Below are 17,765 nucleotides of genomic sequence, written 5' to 3'. Positions count from 1 at the left end.
ACAGATTTTTGGCACACTTAAAAAAAAATCTCAAAGCCATCCACTGGAATGAAAATAAGCACTGATACAATCTCTCAAATGCATTAAGAAGAAAAAAAGCCATGACTAAGCATGAGCAGGAAATGATTTGAAAGTGAGAGTTTTAATTTTTATATTTTAGAAAGGTGACTGCCTATGAGTGATTGATTACTCAAATACTTTAAACTGTAAGAAGTATAAAGTACTTAAAAATATTTCCTACTTGTTTTTTATTCACAGAGATGCAAACCTACACAATGAATGTAACCCCATGAATTTGTTAGTGCCAACTGCCTATCTCCTCTTGGAAGGTGGAGAGTGGACTGTGAAGATACATTTCTCAGGTAATAGGACCGCAGAGCTGGAAAGGACTTTGACACGATCTAATCCATCATTTCATCTTACAGATGAATAACAAAGGACCAGAGAGGTAAAGGTCATCCAGAAGCAAGGTCTTTCCAGTTCATGATGGTGTTCTGGTATCAGACAGATTTGGGTTCATACTCTGGCCCCACTAGTAACTTACAACTAGAAAGTGAGTATTGGTTTCCTTGGCCACAGAAGGAAATTGATAGTTTCTGTCTTGCTGCTGTGTCCTAAGCATCAAATGAGAAAATGTTTGCTAAGTATTTGATAAATGTTAGCTGTTTACTCGCTTTCCTTTCCCCAAATCTAGTGCCCCTTCCCCATTCCATGCTTCTTCAGTGTATACTGGCATTCCAGATATATGGAAACTGTTTATTAGCAGCTATCAGATATTAGCTCCAGTTTCTGGATGGAGAAAATCAGGAAATTAACCACACACTAACAGTAGTTCATTATCGGAAATAACCAGACAAATCACTCCACCAAGAATGTCCATGCACCACCACGGAATTGAGAAAGAGCTATCAATCTGTCAATCCTGTCCGTGTCCAGGAATGTGGTCCACTGCAGAAGGAAATGGCAAACCACTTCAGTATTCTTGCCTTTAGAACCCCATGAACAGTATGAAAAGGCAAAATGATAGGATACTGAAAGAGAAACTCCCCAGGTTAGTAGGTGCTCAACATGCTACTGGAGATCAGTGGATAAATAACTCCAGAAAGAATGAAGGGATGGAGCCAAAGCAAAAGCAATACGCAGCTGTGGATGTGACTGGTGATAGAAGCAAGGTCCGATGCTGTAAAGAGCAATATTGCATAGGAACCTGGAATATCAGGTCCATGAATCAAGGCAAATTGGAAGTGGTCAAACAACTGATGGCAAGGGTGAATGTCGACATTCTAGAAATCAGCGAACTAAAATGGACTAGAATGGGTGAATTTAACTCAGATGACCATTATATCTACTACCGCGGGCAGGAATCCCTCAGAAGAAATGGAGTAGCCATCATGGTCAACAAAAGAGTCCGAAATGCAGTACTTACATGCAATCTCAAAAACGACAGAATGATCTCTGTTCGTTTCCAAGGCAAACCATTCAATGTCACAGTAATCCAAGTCTATGCCCCAACCAGTAATGCTGAAGAAGCTGAAGTTGAATGGTTCTATGAAGACCTACAAGACCTTTTAGAACTAACACCCAAAAAAGATGTCCTTTTCATTATAGGGGACTGGAATGCAAAAGTAGGAAGCCAAGAGAAATCTGGAGTAACAGGCAAATTTGGCCTTGGAATGCGGAATGAAGCAGGGCAAAGACTAATAGAGTTTTGCCGAGAAAATGCACTGGTCATAGCAAACACCCTCTTCCAGCAACACAAGAGAAGACTCTACACATAGACATCACCAGATGGTCAACACCGAAATCAGACTGATTATATTCTTTGCAGCCAAAGATGGAGAAGCTCTATACAAGACCAGGAGCTGACTGTGGCTCAGATCATGAACTCCTTATTACCAAATTCAGATTCAAATTGAAGAAAGTAGGGAAAACTGCTAGACCATTCAGGTATGACCTAAAGCAAATCCCTTATGATTATACAGTGGAAGTGAGAAACAGATTTAAGGGACTAGATCTGATAGATAGAGTGTCTGATGAACTATGGACAGAGATTCGTGACATTGTACAGGAGATAGGGATCAAGACCATCCCCATGGAAAAGAAATGAAAAAAAGCAAAATGGCTGTCTGGGGAGGCCTTACAAATAGCTGTGAAAAGAAGAGAGGCAAAAAGCAAAGGAGAAAAGGAAAGATATACCCATCTGAATGCAGAGTTCCAAAGAATAGCAAGAAGAGATAAGAAAGCCTTCTTTAGCGATCAATGCAAAGAAATAGAGGAAAACAACAGAATGGGAAAGACTAGAGATCTCTTCAAGAAAATTAGAGATACCAAGTAAACATTTCATGCAAAGATGGGCTCGATAAAGGACAGAAATGGTCTGGACCTAACAGAAGCAGAAGATATTAAGACGAGGTGGCAAGAATACATAGAAGAACTGTACAAAAAAGATATTCACAACCAAGATAATCATGATGGTGTGATCACTCATCTAGAGCCAGACATCCTGGAATGTGAAGTCAAGTGAGCCATAGAAAGCATCACTACGAACAAAGCTAGTGGAGGTGATGGTATTCCAGTTGAGCTACTTCAAATCCTGAAAGATGATGCTGTGAAAGGGCTGCACTCAATATGCCAGCAAATTTGGAAAACTCAGCAGTGGCCACAGGACTGGAAAAGGTCAGTTTTCATTCCAGTCTCAAAGAAAGGCAATGCCAAAGAATGCTCAAACTACTGCACAATTGCACTCATCTCACATGCTAGTAAAGTTATGCTCAAAATTCTCCAAGCCAGGCTTCAGCAATACGTGAACCGTGAACTCCCTGATGTTCAAGCTGGTTTTAGAAAAGGCAGAGGAACCAGAGATCAAATTGCCAACATCTGTGGATCATAAAAAAAGCAAGAGAGTTGCAGAAAAACATCTATTTCTGCTTTATTGACTATGCCAAAGCCTTTGACTGTGTGGATCACAATAAACTGTGGAAAATTCTGAAAGAGATGGGAATACCAGACCACCTGTCCTGCTTCTTGAGAAATCTATATGCAGGTCAGGAAGCAATAGTTAGAACTGGACATGGAACAACAGACTGGTTCCAAATAGGAAAAGGAGTCCGTCAAGGCTGTATATTGTCACCCTGCTTATTTAAATTATATGCAGAGTACATCATGAGAAACGCTGGACTGGAAGAAACACAAGCTGGAATCAAGATTGCCGGGAGAAATATCAATAACCTCAGATATGCAGATGACACCACCATTATGGCAGAAAGTGAAGAGGAACTAAAAAGCCTCTTGATGAAAGTGAAAGTGGAGAGTGAAAAACTTGGCTTAAAGCTCAACATTCAGAAAACGATCATGGCATCTCATCCCATCACTTCATAGGAAATAGATGGGGAAACAGTGGAAACAGTGTCAAACTTTATTTTGGGGGGGCTCCAAAATCACTGCAGATGGTGATTTCAGCCATGAAATTAAAAGACGCTTACTCCTTGGAAGAAAAGTTATGACCAACCTAGATAGCATATTCAAAAACAGAGACATTACTTTGCTGACTAAGGTCTGTCTAGTCAAAGCTATGGTTTTTCTTGTGGTCATGTATGGATGTGAGAGTTGGACTGTGAAGAAGGCTGAGGGCTGAAGAATTGATGCTTTTGAACTGTGGTGTTGGAGAAGACTCTTTAGAGTCCCTTGGACTGCAAGGAGATCCAACCAGTCCATTCTGAAGGAGATCAGCCCTGGGATTTCTTTGGAAGGACTGATGCTGAGGCTGAAACTCCAGTACTTTGGCCACCTCATGTGAAGAGTTGACTCATTGGAAAAGACTCTGATGCTGGGAGGGATTGGGGGAAGGAGGAGAAGGGGACGACAGAAGATGAGATGGCTGGATGGCATCACTGACTCGATGGACATGAGTCTGAGTGAAGTCCAGGAGTTGGTGATGGACAGCGAGGCCTGGTGTGCTGCGATTCATGGGGTCACAAAGAGTTGGACATGACTGAGCGACTGAACTGAACTGAATGGTAGTTCTTTTCCTTCTTGCTTCCCAATATCCACAGTAACTCTGACATTGAGGATAGGGAATAACTAGGAAGCACCAAAGCAATCCTTGCATTGATGGAGATATTGGGAAGTTTCTAAGATTATATGTAAGTGGCAAAAGTGGCCCTTTTTCTCTTCTTGCTCCTGCCCTTGCTACCTCTTCCACAGCCAAGTGATGCCAATGAAATAGAGCTAGGCAGAGAGCTCTCATGGGAATATTGAGGTATCCTATTATGAAAAAGCAAAATCCTCATTTTGGTGGTGGTTGTTGTTCAGTCTCGCCAAGTCATGTCTGACTGTTTGTGACCCCCATGAACTGCAGAACATTAGGCTACCTGGTGATTCACTGTCTCCCAGAATTTACTCCAATTCATGTCCATTGAGTCAGTGATGTCATCCAGCCATCTCATCCTCTGCCACCCTCTTCTCCTTTTGCCTTCAGTCTTCCCCAGCATCAGGATCTTTGCCAATAAGTCAGCTCTTCGCACCAGGTGGCCATTTGGTAGAAGAGTAAAATTCACTGAGTACACAAGCAGAGTAGAAATGCTATAGCATCCCTTGATCCCACTGCCCCCTCCCCACGATTTTGGTCAAATCACGCATCTGAAGTGTCAATGGGTAGGAACTCAATACATCGATAATACTTCCTACATGAACAATGCAATTGGTTTCTCTGATGATCGACAGTTGATTTGGGTGCATTGCACTTGTGAATGAAGAAAGTTATCTTTATCAGCAAATTCAGACACTCCTCAAAAGTATATAGACTATTAAGTATTAAAACATTGATTGTTTACCATGGAAAGCTTAAATTCTTGCTAAAACATGGAGAAATTTCATGCCATCTCTTGCACTGCCTTATTCTAAAAACGCTGCCATCATGTTTCCATGAATTTCCCAAAAGTTCTTGTCTAGGGATAAGATTCCACTCAGAATGCATTCCACTCATTAAAAATCCGTTTCTAAAAAAGTTAAAAAAAAAATCTGAACCTTGTTCATGACGAATCATGTGATACAGTATATAAGACCAAATTCCCCTGGAGGGAAAAAACCCATGGAATCACAAGGAATTTGTTCTTGTTTTTAGTCACTAAGTTGTGTCCAACTCTTTTGCGACCCCGTGGACTCTACCCCACCAGGGTCCTCTGCCCATGGGATTTCCCAGCCAAGAATACTGGAATGGGTTGTCATTTCATTCTCCAGGGGATCTTCCGGACCCAGGGATCAAACTTGTGTCTCCTGCTTGGCAGGCAGATTCTTTACCACTGAGCCACCAGGGATGTCTGTAACAAGGAATACTAGTTTGGAAATCAGAAAACAGAGGCCTTGATCTAAAGGCTGTCCCTAACTAGGCTTGTGACCACAGGCAGGCCCCAGCCTTTCTCTGCCTTGGTGTTCTCCACACAAAATTAAGAAAAAGCAACCGTAGATGTTATAAATTCACCTGCTTGATGGTACAACCCAATAGCTACAATTAGGCTTCAGCTACAGAGAGACCGGGCAGCAGTAGCTCAGTCAAGTCTGCAAGTTAAGCTGGGATATTTATTTCCTACAGTCCAACTAGTAGTCTAATCAGTAAAGCTGTTAAACTTGCAATAATATTTCACTGATGTGTACCAGAGCGTTGCAAGTTATAAAATTTCCAATTTAATTTTACTGCATCCCTGAAGCTGTAGTAATTAGAAGACAAACTCACAGTGAAGATGTTTATAGCTTCAGGGGTGATAATTTTGAACCTGTCCCGCAGGTCACTTCTGTCCTCAAGGTTCCCCGATTTGACAGCTGCCTGTAGACTCAGGATTTTATTGTAATACAGCAGTAACTCGTCATTCATTCGATGGGAGCAGATGTAGATGACGCTCACTTTGGCATCTGAAAACAACAGGCGCAATGTTAATTACTGGTATAAAGGTAAATGACATTACGAACTCTGGCATCGGATTGATGTTGTGCAGTTTAAAATAAAGAGCATATCGAAAAGCCACATTCAAGTTAATTTAGATTGGTTTTGCACAGATCCTAGCAATTCAACTGGACTTCTTAAACTTTAGCATTTCTCTTAAAAAAAAAGGACAACACCATTACCAAAAAGTATACACGATGATTCCTTCAGAAGGAGAACTGAGAGATACCATGGAATTGTATTTTCAAATAAATACATAGGGATTTAGCCCCCAAACTCCCATTAACCTCAATGGGAACTGCATACTGCTTTTAAAATTCATCCCATTAACTTTAGTAAATTATAAAACCAAGCTATTAACTTTAGAAAGCTGATGAAATTGCAATTTCTTATTCTGCTTGGACTTGGGATTGTTCTATCCAAATAAATGGTCTGATTATGACCATAGCAATGATTATTTCAGGAAAGCAACCTTTTCCTTTCTCCATTCCCAAAGAGGACTATATTACTTAAATAGGACATCTAGTGATTCTTGGTTTAAGGGAAACACTATCTTAATTTAACTGTTCTCCTTCTTAAGATGTGCTTCTTATTATGTGCATAGAAAGAAATCCTAATTAAATTTCCCATCCAAATGGAATAGTGAAATGAGATTACCCACTCCAGGCTGCAGAATATTTTAGTGAGTATGGACAGGAAATCAGCAGCCAATGGAGTCACTCATTCATTCGTAAAATAATTGACTGATCACTAGGGACAAAGCACTTTGCTAGACATGAAAGGAAATACAGGAATCAAAGCAACTGAGATGTTGCCTGTGAGAAGCCACATTTCACATGTACTGCTGCTGCTGCTAAGTCACTTCAGTCGTGTCCAACTTTATGCGACCCCATAGACGGCAGCCCACCAGGCTCCCCCGTCCCTGGGATTCTCCAGGCAAGAGCACTGGAGTGGGTTGCCATTTCCTTCTCCAATGTATGAAAGTGAAAAGTGAAAGTGAAGTCGCTCAGTTGTGTCCGGACAGCCCTAAAACATGGTGGAGGGTGGTAGATCCACGGGACATGCAGAACAAGTGCCCAGGAAAGGTCAGGGGAGGAAGCACTGTAAAGTGTCTCCTTCATCAAGCAGGGTGGAGAGGGGAGGATGTTAAGACTCTTCTGTTCAGTTTGGCAGAGTATACAGAGCACAGACTGATTAAATTCTTGCTCAGCTGCATGCAGGCTGGGGTACATTATTTAATCTTTCTAAGCATTGGTTTCTTCCTTTGTAAATAGAGAATCAAATCACCCAGGGCACAGAGTTTGGGAGAGTATGAAATGAAAGAACACACACACACATACACACACACATGTACACACACACATAACACACCTGGTGCACTATCCAGCACATCATAAGTGCTCAACTAACAATACAGACGCGCCAATCTGCCCCTAAATCCACCCCGACCGGGCCAGCTAACAGTAAGTCTACACCTCGCCCTCCACACTCGCGCTCCTTTCCATCAGTGCCTGAAGATGCAACACGATGAAGTAGTGTCCTCTGCTGTTCCATCTTGTTCCAAATCCTTTGATTTTGTCTCTCCAAACTATTTAAAGGTAAGGTGTATGCTTTTAAAAGAAATCCCCCATGCCCTGGTACAATGTCAACTGTGCAGGAGTCACTCAATAAATATTTGTGAGTTGACCAAAGGGATCTGGGAGAATGGAGAGACTCAGGAAGTTGAAAGTCATACATGATAGTGAGATTCACAGCATGCGCGAGAAATTTATTCTGGAAAAGAGCATTTTGTGGCTAGAAGCAGTATCTTCTGAACTGGACCAGAGGTGGGCCCAGAGTAAGTGCTCCATAAATGTAAATACTTAAGTGGCTCCTACTTAATGTCGAAAGCACATTGCCACATGAGCCTCAAAATCAATTAACCGAGGAGACACCAGTTACAAAACTTGTATTCAACTGTTGAATGATCAAATTAGTAATCACAAATCTTGTTTTCAATAAATGTCTAGTATCTTATCAAACTAGTGGTTTTTAAAACCAAACTAGTGGGGGTTTTTAAGTATAAAAAGAGGACACAAAAACAAACAACAAAAATAATAAAGATTCCATAGCGCAAGAAAACTAAATTTTTCTTGGGAAGAAATTTCTGGGTTACAGATAATAAGAAATCATGTTGTTAATTTTACCTTTCCTGCTCATTTTGGGCAAAGGAATGTTATATCACTAACAGTAACATCCAGTATTATCCAGTTTGATTGTGGATCGACAAATATTCAAAATTAATTGGTGATTTTGGAAAGGACTTAATGAGAAGATGAAATTGTTTTGATTGCTAGTCAATAGTCAGTATCAGTCACTCTCTTGCTTAAACTCATCTAGAAGTTGAAAACATTAGCCACTGAGGTCTCCCACCTGATACCCTGACTTTACAGCCAATATCTGAACAAGTCTTAACGTATGATCAGATTACCTTTGTTTCCCCTGAATAAGCAGAAAAATCAACACCCTTTACTAGGAATTAACAGAATTTAAAAAATGAAATCATTGATTCTTCCACAAATTACCACTTGTTTTCCTAGTTTCTTTATATTTTTTACTTCATAAGCAAGTACTTTTCCTATCTTCTCATTTATCTCTAAACTTTTATTACTTCTCTTGAAGGGGTTTTAGGATTGCATTGCTATGTCATGAAGATGGTATACAAAGAAAAGGCATTTGGTTCCAATCTCTCAGAAAGGTTCATATTAGCACATTTCCATTGCAGGTAGACATAGGCTGAATTATTGAGTTATTTAAAATAGAAGCCTAATATGTTTAAGTTTTCTCTAATAAAGAGAATCCTTTGTAAAGAAATTCTTTGGTGATGGTTTGGACTATAAATATACAGAAGGGTATATAAAAAGCTAAAGAAAAAAATTAATCAAATAAATTAGAGCAAGGCCTGCCCTCTGCTGCACTTCAGTGGTTTCCACCCAGTCAGGTTTTTAGTTGAAATAGCTCAGAACCAACAAATCAATCTTAAGTCATTAAAATAATTTTTGTAAGGCTGAAAAACAATATTAGTGCCTAGATAATAGATTAAAGCAATTACCCTATTATTATTTTAGGACACTGTAAATTTCTAGTACTGATGTATTTTTGTTACCAAATGGCATTTATAAAATAATAATGATGCTGAAATATATATGAATCATGTAAAGTATGTCATTCCAGGGAGCCAGCTAAATTGGTCACTGATAATTTAAAATTCTTCCTTGTTTTGCTTAAATAAGGGCCAAAGCGATTATATTTTAGCAATACTAAGAAGTTCTTACTTGGAAACTTATTTTTTTTTAAAAAGGCTAGTTTTTGTTTAACCCTGAATTTCTGGCCAGGATCTCCCATACTGATTCAATATTATTGCTTAGGCTTTGAAACTTTTATTCATTGAACCTCATTTCAAACAGTGTCAAACAAAGCCATAACATTCTTGTATCCTTCTTTCTGGGCCCCAGAGTGGTGTCTGATTTAAAACTGACCAAACCAGTACCAGAACTCGACTTTTACAAAGATGTCTCTATTACTCAAAGTCTGTGTTTCTAAGAATTCCCTTCACTAGGCACTTTCTGTTTTCTCATAACCAGATGATATATATTTAAATAGAAGCTTCTTTTACATCTATCTTCATTCCCCTCTTATTCTTATAATGAAAACACAATGCGCAAAACCGCAGTTCTGATACCTTCCACTCATTCCTCATAATAGACAATATTGACAGATATAAAATGTTGACTTTCTTCACTGCCAGATTCGGTAAAAGAAGAAGAGTTGGGGCTATAGGAGAGAAATCCTTATTCAATCCTGCAGCAAAGAGAATTAGAATATTATCCAAGTATATTGGTTAAAATGTCACTCATTTATTCAAGCTGACTTCACTAAACATATGTTCTTTAAAATGAAACATTCAATTCCCCTACAAGTAGAACTTTTCAAAGAAAAGTACAAGCCTTTTCTTTGTAGAGTAAAAACAAACACATTTAATCAACATTCATTGATAAACATCCTGAAGAGCCATTTGTGTAAAAGTATTTACTATACCTAAGATGTCACACAGCCTCCCCAGCTGCGTGTTCTGCTGTGTGTTGAAATCGGCAATATTTTGTCGCACAGGCTGGGAATAACCTAAAAGGCAAACCAGATGTCAAAGTTCAGAAAGAGCAAGTCGATGTGGTAAAGTGGCACATGAGGATTTCAGTGTCACGGTCCACATTTCCAGAAAGGAATCATCTCTGAAGCATCTTACAGAAACAGTCCAACTCCTAACAATAAGGTCCTTGCTCCTCGAGGGATTAAGCATTATTCTGGAGGATGGAGGATGTGCTAGGCAGCATATTCTGCAACAGAGAGGCTCATATTTTTCAATACCAACAAAGCTGCTGGGAATTAGGATCACAGAAATATGGGGAAATTTTGGCAATTTAACACGAATGTTCAAAAGAGCACGTAAGAACATTATGCCCAGATTTTAAAAATATTTTACCTTTTTAACCCATGCATCTGATGTGACATTTTGAAGTATGTCCTGGAATCATTCTCAACTGATACTCAGATTTCAGACAAAACCCTTGCTGTTGCAACTATGTATTTAAATAACTCTAAATACTAAAGAGATATGCTTCTGCTCACACAGTCAAAAGAACTTTAACTTTAAAGGGCAATAGAGGTTAATGTAGGTACTTTGTCAGTACCAGTGAAAACCCCACCATTTCTTTGGTGTCCATTGGAACGGCAGAAGGCATGTGAATTATTGTCCCAAAATCTTCTACAGCAGGAAAAAATTCCTGCTACTTCAGGGGTTAAAATTAAAAAGTGGATCAAAACACGAACTTAAAAGGCATGCACACTCACAAATATGCATATTTGTTTATACAAAATTCAGCAACTGTAGGTGTAACTTTAAAAATAATAATAAAATTGCTTTTCACATTTTGAAGAGATGCTTCAATGCCTCCTTGTGGTTAGTGAGCCCAAACACATGTTTCAAGTTAAACTGCTGTAGATAAAGTGAGTTTAAATACTACATCTTCGAGACGTGACAGATTTCCTTTTCAGCATAAGGAAAACTATAGCAATTCAGGCAACAGGGCTTCAGATCAAATGAACTCTGATAATTGGCTCTTTGCTTTGATGTTAGTGTTTAAACACTAGACAACGTCTGGAAATTAAATGAGTTTACAATTCATCTAAAAGTCTCCCTTTAGCTTTTTGCAGATGAGCTTAAGAACTAAAAAGGCAGAAGGACAAGAGGGCTGTTTGAATTATTTTTGAAAAAGTATTAATTTCTAAAATAATTTGGGGAACTCGTCCACACATGAAAGTTAATATAGACAGCTACAAACAATGCCACCTTGACGTGCAGTTGCAATAATGTCACTCTTGGGATTTTGCATATGTATAATTCTGTCTATACTCAGATAAATGTTTAGGAAGACGTACTGTGAATATCATCTATCAAGACTATAAGAAGGCAGGAAAATGCCTAGAGAATAAAGTATGATTAAGAAAAGTGCCTGAGAGCATTCTACGAATGCATTTCCTTTCCAAAGTAAAGATAAAAGGCAGTGTGAGATGGCTCATTAAAATGATGTCCAATTTAAAATATAAAGGATGTCTGATCACGTTCTTGCCACATATGCAGCATGTGAGTAAGTCCCTGTTTCAATCAATTACTTGAGGTCAGTTTTCCAACAGATTATTCAGTACCTTTGTGACCCTGATCAAGGAGCATATAGAGTGTCATACAGGATTATCACAAAATGTGTACTCAGTTAACCCTACAAATACACCCATATTACAGAACTGTATATTAACAATCTCAGGGCATTGCTACAGAGGGTCATATGGAGCAACTGATAGGAAAATATTTTGTAAACTGTAAGTTACTGTGTAAGCAGAAGGTATTTTAAAATTACAAGGTATGAGGACTTCCAAAGCTTGTAACAGCAAAAACAAATTCTGCCACAAGCAACAGATCATTCCACATGGGCAAGATACAATGCAAGGCACATTGCCATCAGCAGAGCAGAAGTTAGGAGTCGATTTTTTAAAAAGTCAGATTTATTCTTATGTTTTGTACATCCACAAAGTACACATGTTGACACGGGGTGAAAAGACCTCATGGATGTGGGCAGCATATATTAAATACAATAGTGACTTAACCAGGAAACTGTCAGAACCGATGTTGTGGACCTGAGGAGTTCAGCAGACATGGCCAGTGGCAATGAAACATCACACTCTGGAATACAATCTGCGAACTCATGGATATGCAACTAGAAACACCAGAGGAGTTTTGAGAACCCTTCTACTTCAACCTTCTTCATTACAGATAAGGAAACTTGGGAAAGGCCCTTGTCTCTTTCCCAAGGTAACATAAACTTACAAATTATTATATAGTTCAGATACCACATCTTTAACTCTTGTGACAAATATGCTTGTGTCAAGCGAGAGAGAAGACAAGACCCCCAGCGTGAGGAGAGAACGCCAGAGGGGCAAAGAGCTCTTGCCAGTTTTCTCACTTTTGTTTTCAGTTGCTCTGTCAGGCAGAATAATGGCCTCCAAAGCTGTCCCTGTGCTAATCCCCAGAACCTGGGAATATGCTCGGTTACATGGCAAAGGGGAAATAAAGCTGCAAATGGAATAAAGATTTCGAATCAGCTGACCTTAAAATACGGAGATTTTCTCAGATTATTTGGCTGGACCCAATGCCATCACAAGGACCTAAAAACTGGAACAGGTGACTACAGAAGAAAGGCATGGAGAAGCCACATTGCTGCCTTTAAAGATGGAGGAAGCGGGCCATGGGCCTTCCTTGCTCATTCCATGGTGGGTGGCCTCCAGAAGCTGGAAAGGGTCAGAAAACAAATCCTTCCCTACAGCTTCCAAGCAAATGCAGCCCTGCCCACACCTTGATTTTAGCTCCTTTCACACTTCTCAACTACAGAATTATTACTATGAAGCAACAAATTATTACTATGAAGCAAGGCATGATGGCAATGTGCCTTGCATTGTATCTTGCCCATGTGGAATGATCTGTTGCTTGTTGCTTGTTTTAGCCAGTAAGCTGTGGAAACAATGACTGTAAAAATTCTTTAAAATATGGGAATACCAGACGACCTTACCTGCCTCTTGAGAAATCTGTATGCAGGTCAAGAAGCAACAGTTAGGACCAGTTATGGAAAAACAGACTGGTTCCAGATTGGGAAAGGAGTAAGTCAAGGCTGTATATTGTCACCCTGCTTATTTAACTTATATGCAGAGTACATCATGAGGAACACTGGGCTGGATGAAGCACAAGCTGCAATCAAGATTGCTTGGAGAAATATCAATAACCTCAGATGTGCAGATGACACCACCCTTATGGCAGAAAGCAAAGAGGAACTAAACAGCCTCTTGATGAAGCTGAAAGAGCAGAGTGAAAAAACTGGCTTAAAACTCAACATTCTAAAAACTAAGATCATGGGATATGGTCCCATCAGTTCAGTTCACTTCAGTTGCTCAGTTGGGTCTGACTCTTTGCGACCCCATGGACTGCAGCATGCCAGGCCTCCCTGTCGATCACCGACTCCTGGAGTTCACTCAAATTCATGTCCTTTGAGTCGGTGATGCCATCCAACCATCTCATCCTCTGTTGTCCCCTTCTCCTCCTGCCTTCAATCTTTCCCAGCATCAGGATCTTTTAAAACGATCAGCTCTTTGCATCAGGTGGCCAAAGTATTGGAGTTTCAGCTTTAACATCAGTCCTTCCAATGAACATTCAGGAGTGATTTCCTTTATGATGAACTGGTTGGATCTCCGTGCAGTGCAAAGGACTCTCAAGAGTCTTCTCCAACATCACAGTTCAAAAGCATCAATTCTTTGGTGCTCAGCTTTCTTTATAGTCCAGTTCTCACATCCATGCATGACTACTGGAAAAATCATAGCCTTGACAAGATGGACCTTTGTTGACAAGTAATATCTCTGCTTTTTAATATGCTGTCTAGTTTAGTCATAACTTTTCTTCCAAGGAGTCTTTTAATTTCAAGGCTGCAGTCACCATCTGTAGTGATTTCAGAGCCCCCCAAAATAAAGTCTGACACTGTTTCCCCATCTGTTTCCCATGAAGTGATGGGGCCAGATGCCATGATCTTCGTTTTCTGAATGTTGAGCTTTAAGCCAACTTTTTCATTCTCCTCTTTCAATTTCATCAAGAGGCTTTTTAGTTCCTCTTCACTTTCTGCCATAAGGGTGGTGTCATCTGCATATCTGAGGTTATTGATATTTCTCCCAGCAACCTTGATTCCAGCTTGTGCTTCTTCCAGCCCAGTGTTTCTCATGATGTACTCTGCATATAAGTTAAATAAGCAGGGAGACAACATACAGCCTTGATGTACTCCTTTTCCTATTTGGAACCAGTCTGTTGTTCCATGTCCAGTTCTAACTCTTGCTTCCTGACCTGCATACAGATTTCTCAAGAGGCAGGTCAGGTGGTCTGGTATTCCTATCTCTTTCAGAATTTTCCATAGTTTATTGTGATCCACACAATCAAAGGCTTTGACATAGTCAGTAAAGCAGAAATAGATGTTCTTCTAGAACTCTCTTGATGATCCAGTGGATGTTGGCAATTTGATCTCTGGTTCCTCTGTCTTTTCTAAAACCAGCTTGAACATCTTGAAGTTCATGGTTCATATATCGCTGAAGCCTGGCTTGGAGAATTTTGAGCATTACTTCACTAGTGTGTGAGATGAGTGTAATTGTGCAGTAGGTTGAACATTCTTTGGCATTGCCTTTCTTTGAGATTGGAATGAACTGACCTTTTCCAGTTCTGTGGCCACTGCTGAGTTTTCCAAATTTGCTGGCATATTGAGTGCAGCACTTTCATAGCATCATCTTTTAGGATTTGAAATAGCTCAACTGAAAATCCATCACCTCCACCAGCTTTGTTCGTATGATGCTTCCTAAGGCCCACTTGACTTCACATTCCAGGATGTCTGCTCTACGTGAGTGATCACACCATCGTGATTATCTGGGTCATGAAGATCTTTTTTGCATACTTCTTCTGTGTATTCTTGCCACCTCTTCTTAATATCTTCTGCTTCTGTTAGGTCCATACCATTTCTGTCCTTTATTAAGCCCATCTTTGCATGAAGTGTTCCCTTGGTGTCTCTAATTTTCTTGAAGAGATCTCTAGTCTTTCCCATTCTATTGTTTTCCTCTGTTTCTTTGCACTGATCACTGAGGAAAGTTTTCTTATCTCTCCTTGCTATTCTTTGGAACTCTGTATTCACATGGGTATATCTTTCCTTTTCTCCTTTGCTTTTCGCTTCTCTTCTTTTCACAGCTACTTGTAAGGCCTCCTCAGATAGCCATTTTTCTTTTTTGCATTTCTTTTCCTTTTTTTTTTTTTTGCATTTCTTTTTCTGGTCCCATCACTTCATGGTGGATAGATGGAGAAAAGTAGAGAGAGTGACAGATTTTATTTTCTTGGGCTCCAAAATCACTGCAGATGGTGACTGCAGTCATGAAATGAAAAGACAGTTGCTCCTTGTAGGAAAAAGCTATGACAAACCTATACAGTGTATTAAAAAGGAGAGACATCACTTTGCTGACAATGGTCCACAGAGTCAAAGCTATGGCTTTCCAATAGTCATGCACAGTTGTCAGAGTTGGACCATAAAGAGGGGTGAGCACCAAACACGTGATGTTTTTGAACTGTGGTGCTGGAGAAGAGTCTTGAGAGTCCCTTGGACTGCAAGCAGATCAAACCGGTCAAACCTAAAGAAAAGGAGTCCGGAATATTCATTGGAAGGACTGATACTGTAGCTGAAGCTCCAGTACTTTGGCTGCCTGATGTGAAGAGCCGACTCATTGGAAAAGACCCTGATGCTGGGAAAGATTGAGGGTAGGAGGAGAAGCAGGTGACAGAGGATGAGATGGTTGATGGCATCATCAACTCAGTGGACAAGAGTTTGAGCAAAGGCTGGGAGAATAGTGAAGGGCAGGGAAGCCTGGCAGGCTGCAGTCCATGGGGTCGCAGAGAGTCAGACACAACGGAGTGACTAAACAACAGCCACTAAGCTGTGGTGACTGGTCAGAGGGCAAGAGAAAACTATTACAACTGTCTACTTTCCCTTACTCCCAGTAAGAACCACCCTCCAGACAGCGTACTCCTTTCACCTCTAAATGGAAGATGGGGGATGGGTGATTGAGATCCCTAATTAGAGCTCAGAATAAGCATTCAGTAAGTATCATTGTTGTTACTATTATTTTTCCTAACCTCAGCTGAGCCAGACTTAAATTCTCAAATGGAGCTCCACTTAAATGTAGGGAAATCATTATTATAACATGCACAAATTACTTGGGCTATCAAAATACTGCTCTTCTAGCTTATGGAGCTGCTCGACCCTAATTGCTGTCAGATGGACCTGACTTCCCTTTTCTAAGAAGGTTCTCAGTCTTCCCTTACTGTCATTCTCTCACACGCTCTCTTCATCCCTTTCCTCATTTTGTCATTACACGTTCGTTTGCTGGCTTACTTGTTTGTGGTACATCACTCCTTCCCCCTGCATCACCCTGGCTCCGTTAGCCAGACTGTAAGCTCCATCAGAACAAGAATGCTGTGATACTCCCGATCAAATGAGTCAAGGAAATGTGCCTGAAGAGCCTACTCAAAGAGTCTGTCTTTTAAATTCTTAGCCCTTTCTCTGTTGTGTTTTCATCACTCCCTCCTCTCCTTTCAACACTCATGAAGTTGGGTTCTGTGATCTGGAGAATTTCTAGGGAACTCAAGGAATGGTAAGTGGGATTTGTAGCTTTCTCTAGGTCCTTATCAGCATAGAATAAAACACCACTGGCATAAAGGGACGCACCCTCTTCCTTACCACCATAGGGAAGAATACAGATTCTTTCCTTATGCCATACTCATCACCTGCAAAGTATTCATAGTTTGATAAAGTATTCCATCTTTCCTCAAAATATTATTATCTCTGCTTCATATTGAAAAATGGTACCTGAGTGTTGTCTCTCTGAAGTTTTCCAACTACCATACTTTTGATCTTCTATGGAACCAAGGATGCCCATTAACGGTTACTGGCTATCATTTCTCCATCTTAATTTCTGCCCTCATCTTCTTTCCCATCCCTGTCTTCACCCGACACAAACTCCTATCAGATGAATCTAATTGCCTGTTTGCAGCCCAGTAAACTGGTCCTGCTAGGATCGACTTTTCCTTCACAGCAACTGCAGAGACCCAAGAACATGAGCAAGGCCATGCTAAGTGGCCGTGACTCCTCGGGACTGTGCGTGCCTTTGTGACAGGCCCCTACTGTTGCAGTGAGATCAAGTATTCTTGAACCCTGCTTATTACTCTGTGGTTGACTCCTACTTTATTTTGTCTCCAAGTCCTATACCGTACAATTGTACCTAAGGCAGAGAGGGGGTTAATAACAAATTTCCAGTTAGTACATGGTCGTCATTCATCCCGTCATTCTGACCTGAGGTGGGAGTCACCCATGTCTCAGTTTGATGAACTGGAGCAGTGGTTCTCAACCTTTTTCCCATTTGGAAACCCATGACAGGCAGTGTTCAAATGCATCACACGCTCCAAGGGGCATTCACAGGGTTACAAAAGCAGTAGCTTTAACTCTATCCATTTCTCTTCCACTCAAGAAAGCATATAAGATGCAAGCTGAGCGAGGGTGGCATTATTACAGAAATCATCTTGAATTGTTCCAATTAATAAAAAGTTAAACATTAGTGAAACTTTGGACTCTAATAATAAAAATTTAGGGAACATGGAACATAGTTTACAAAT

The 17,765-nt window shown here is 40.2% G+C and overlaps 1 protein-coding gene across 1 annotated transcript in view; it reads right to left on the bottom strand.

Annotated features, from left to right (window-relative positions):
• IQCH (IQ motif containing H) overlaps nucleotides 1–17,765 on the bottom strand; it is a 229,438-nt gene that overhangs the window by 91,241 nt on the left and 120,432 nt on the right. The window contains 2 exon segments of the mRNA XM_069597379.1: nucleotides 5,732–5,907; nucleotides 10,016–10,099. Of these exon segments, the coding sequence (XP_069453480.1) occupies nucleotides 5,732–5,907; nucleotides 10,016–10,099 (260 nt within the window).

Source organism: Ovis canadensis, chromosome 7 (genome assembly GCF_042477335.2).
Source record: "Ovis canadensis isolate MfBH-ARS-UI-01 breed Bighorn chromosome 7, ARS-UI_OviCan_v2, whole genome shotgun sequence".
In the NCBI taxonomy this organism is placed as follows: Eukaryota; Metazoa; Chordata; class Mammalia; order Artiodactyla; family Bovidae; genus Ovis; species Ovis canadensis.
Note: the sequence above shows the minus strand (reverse complement) of the source record. Positions and strands in the feature narration are given on the sequence as shown.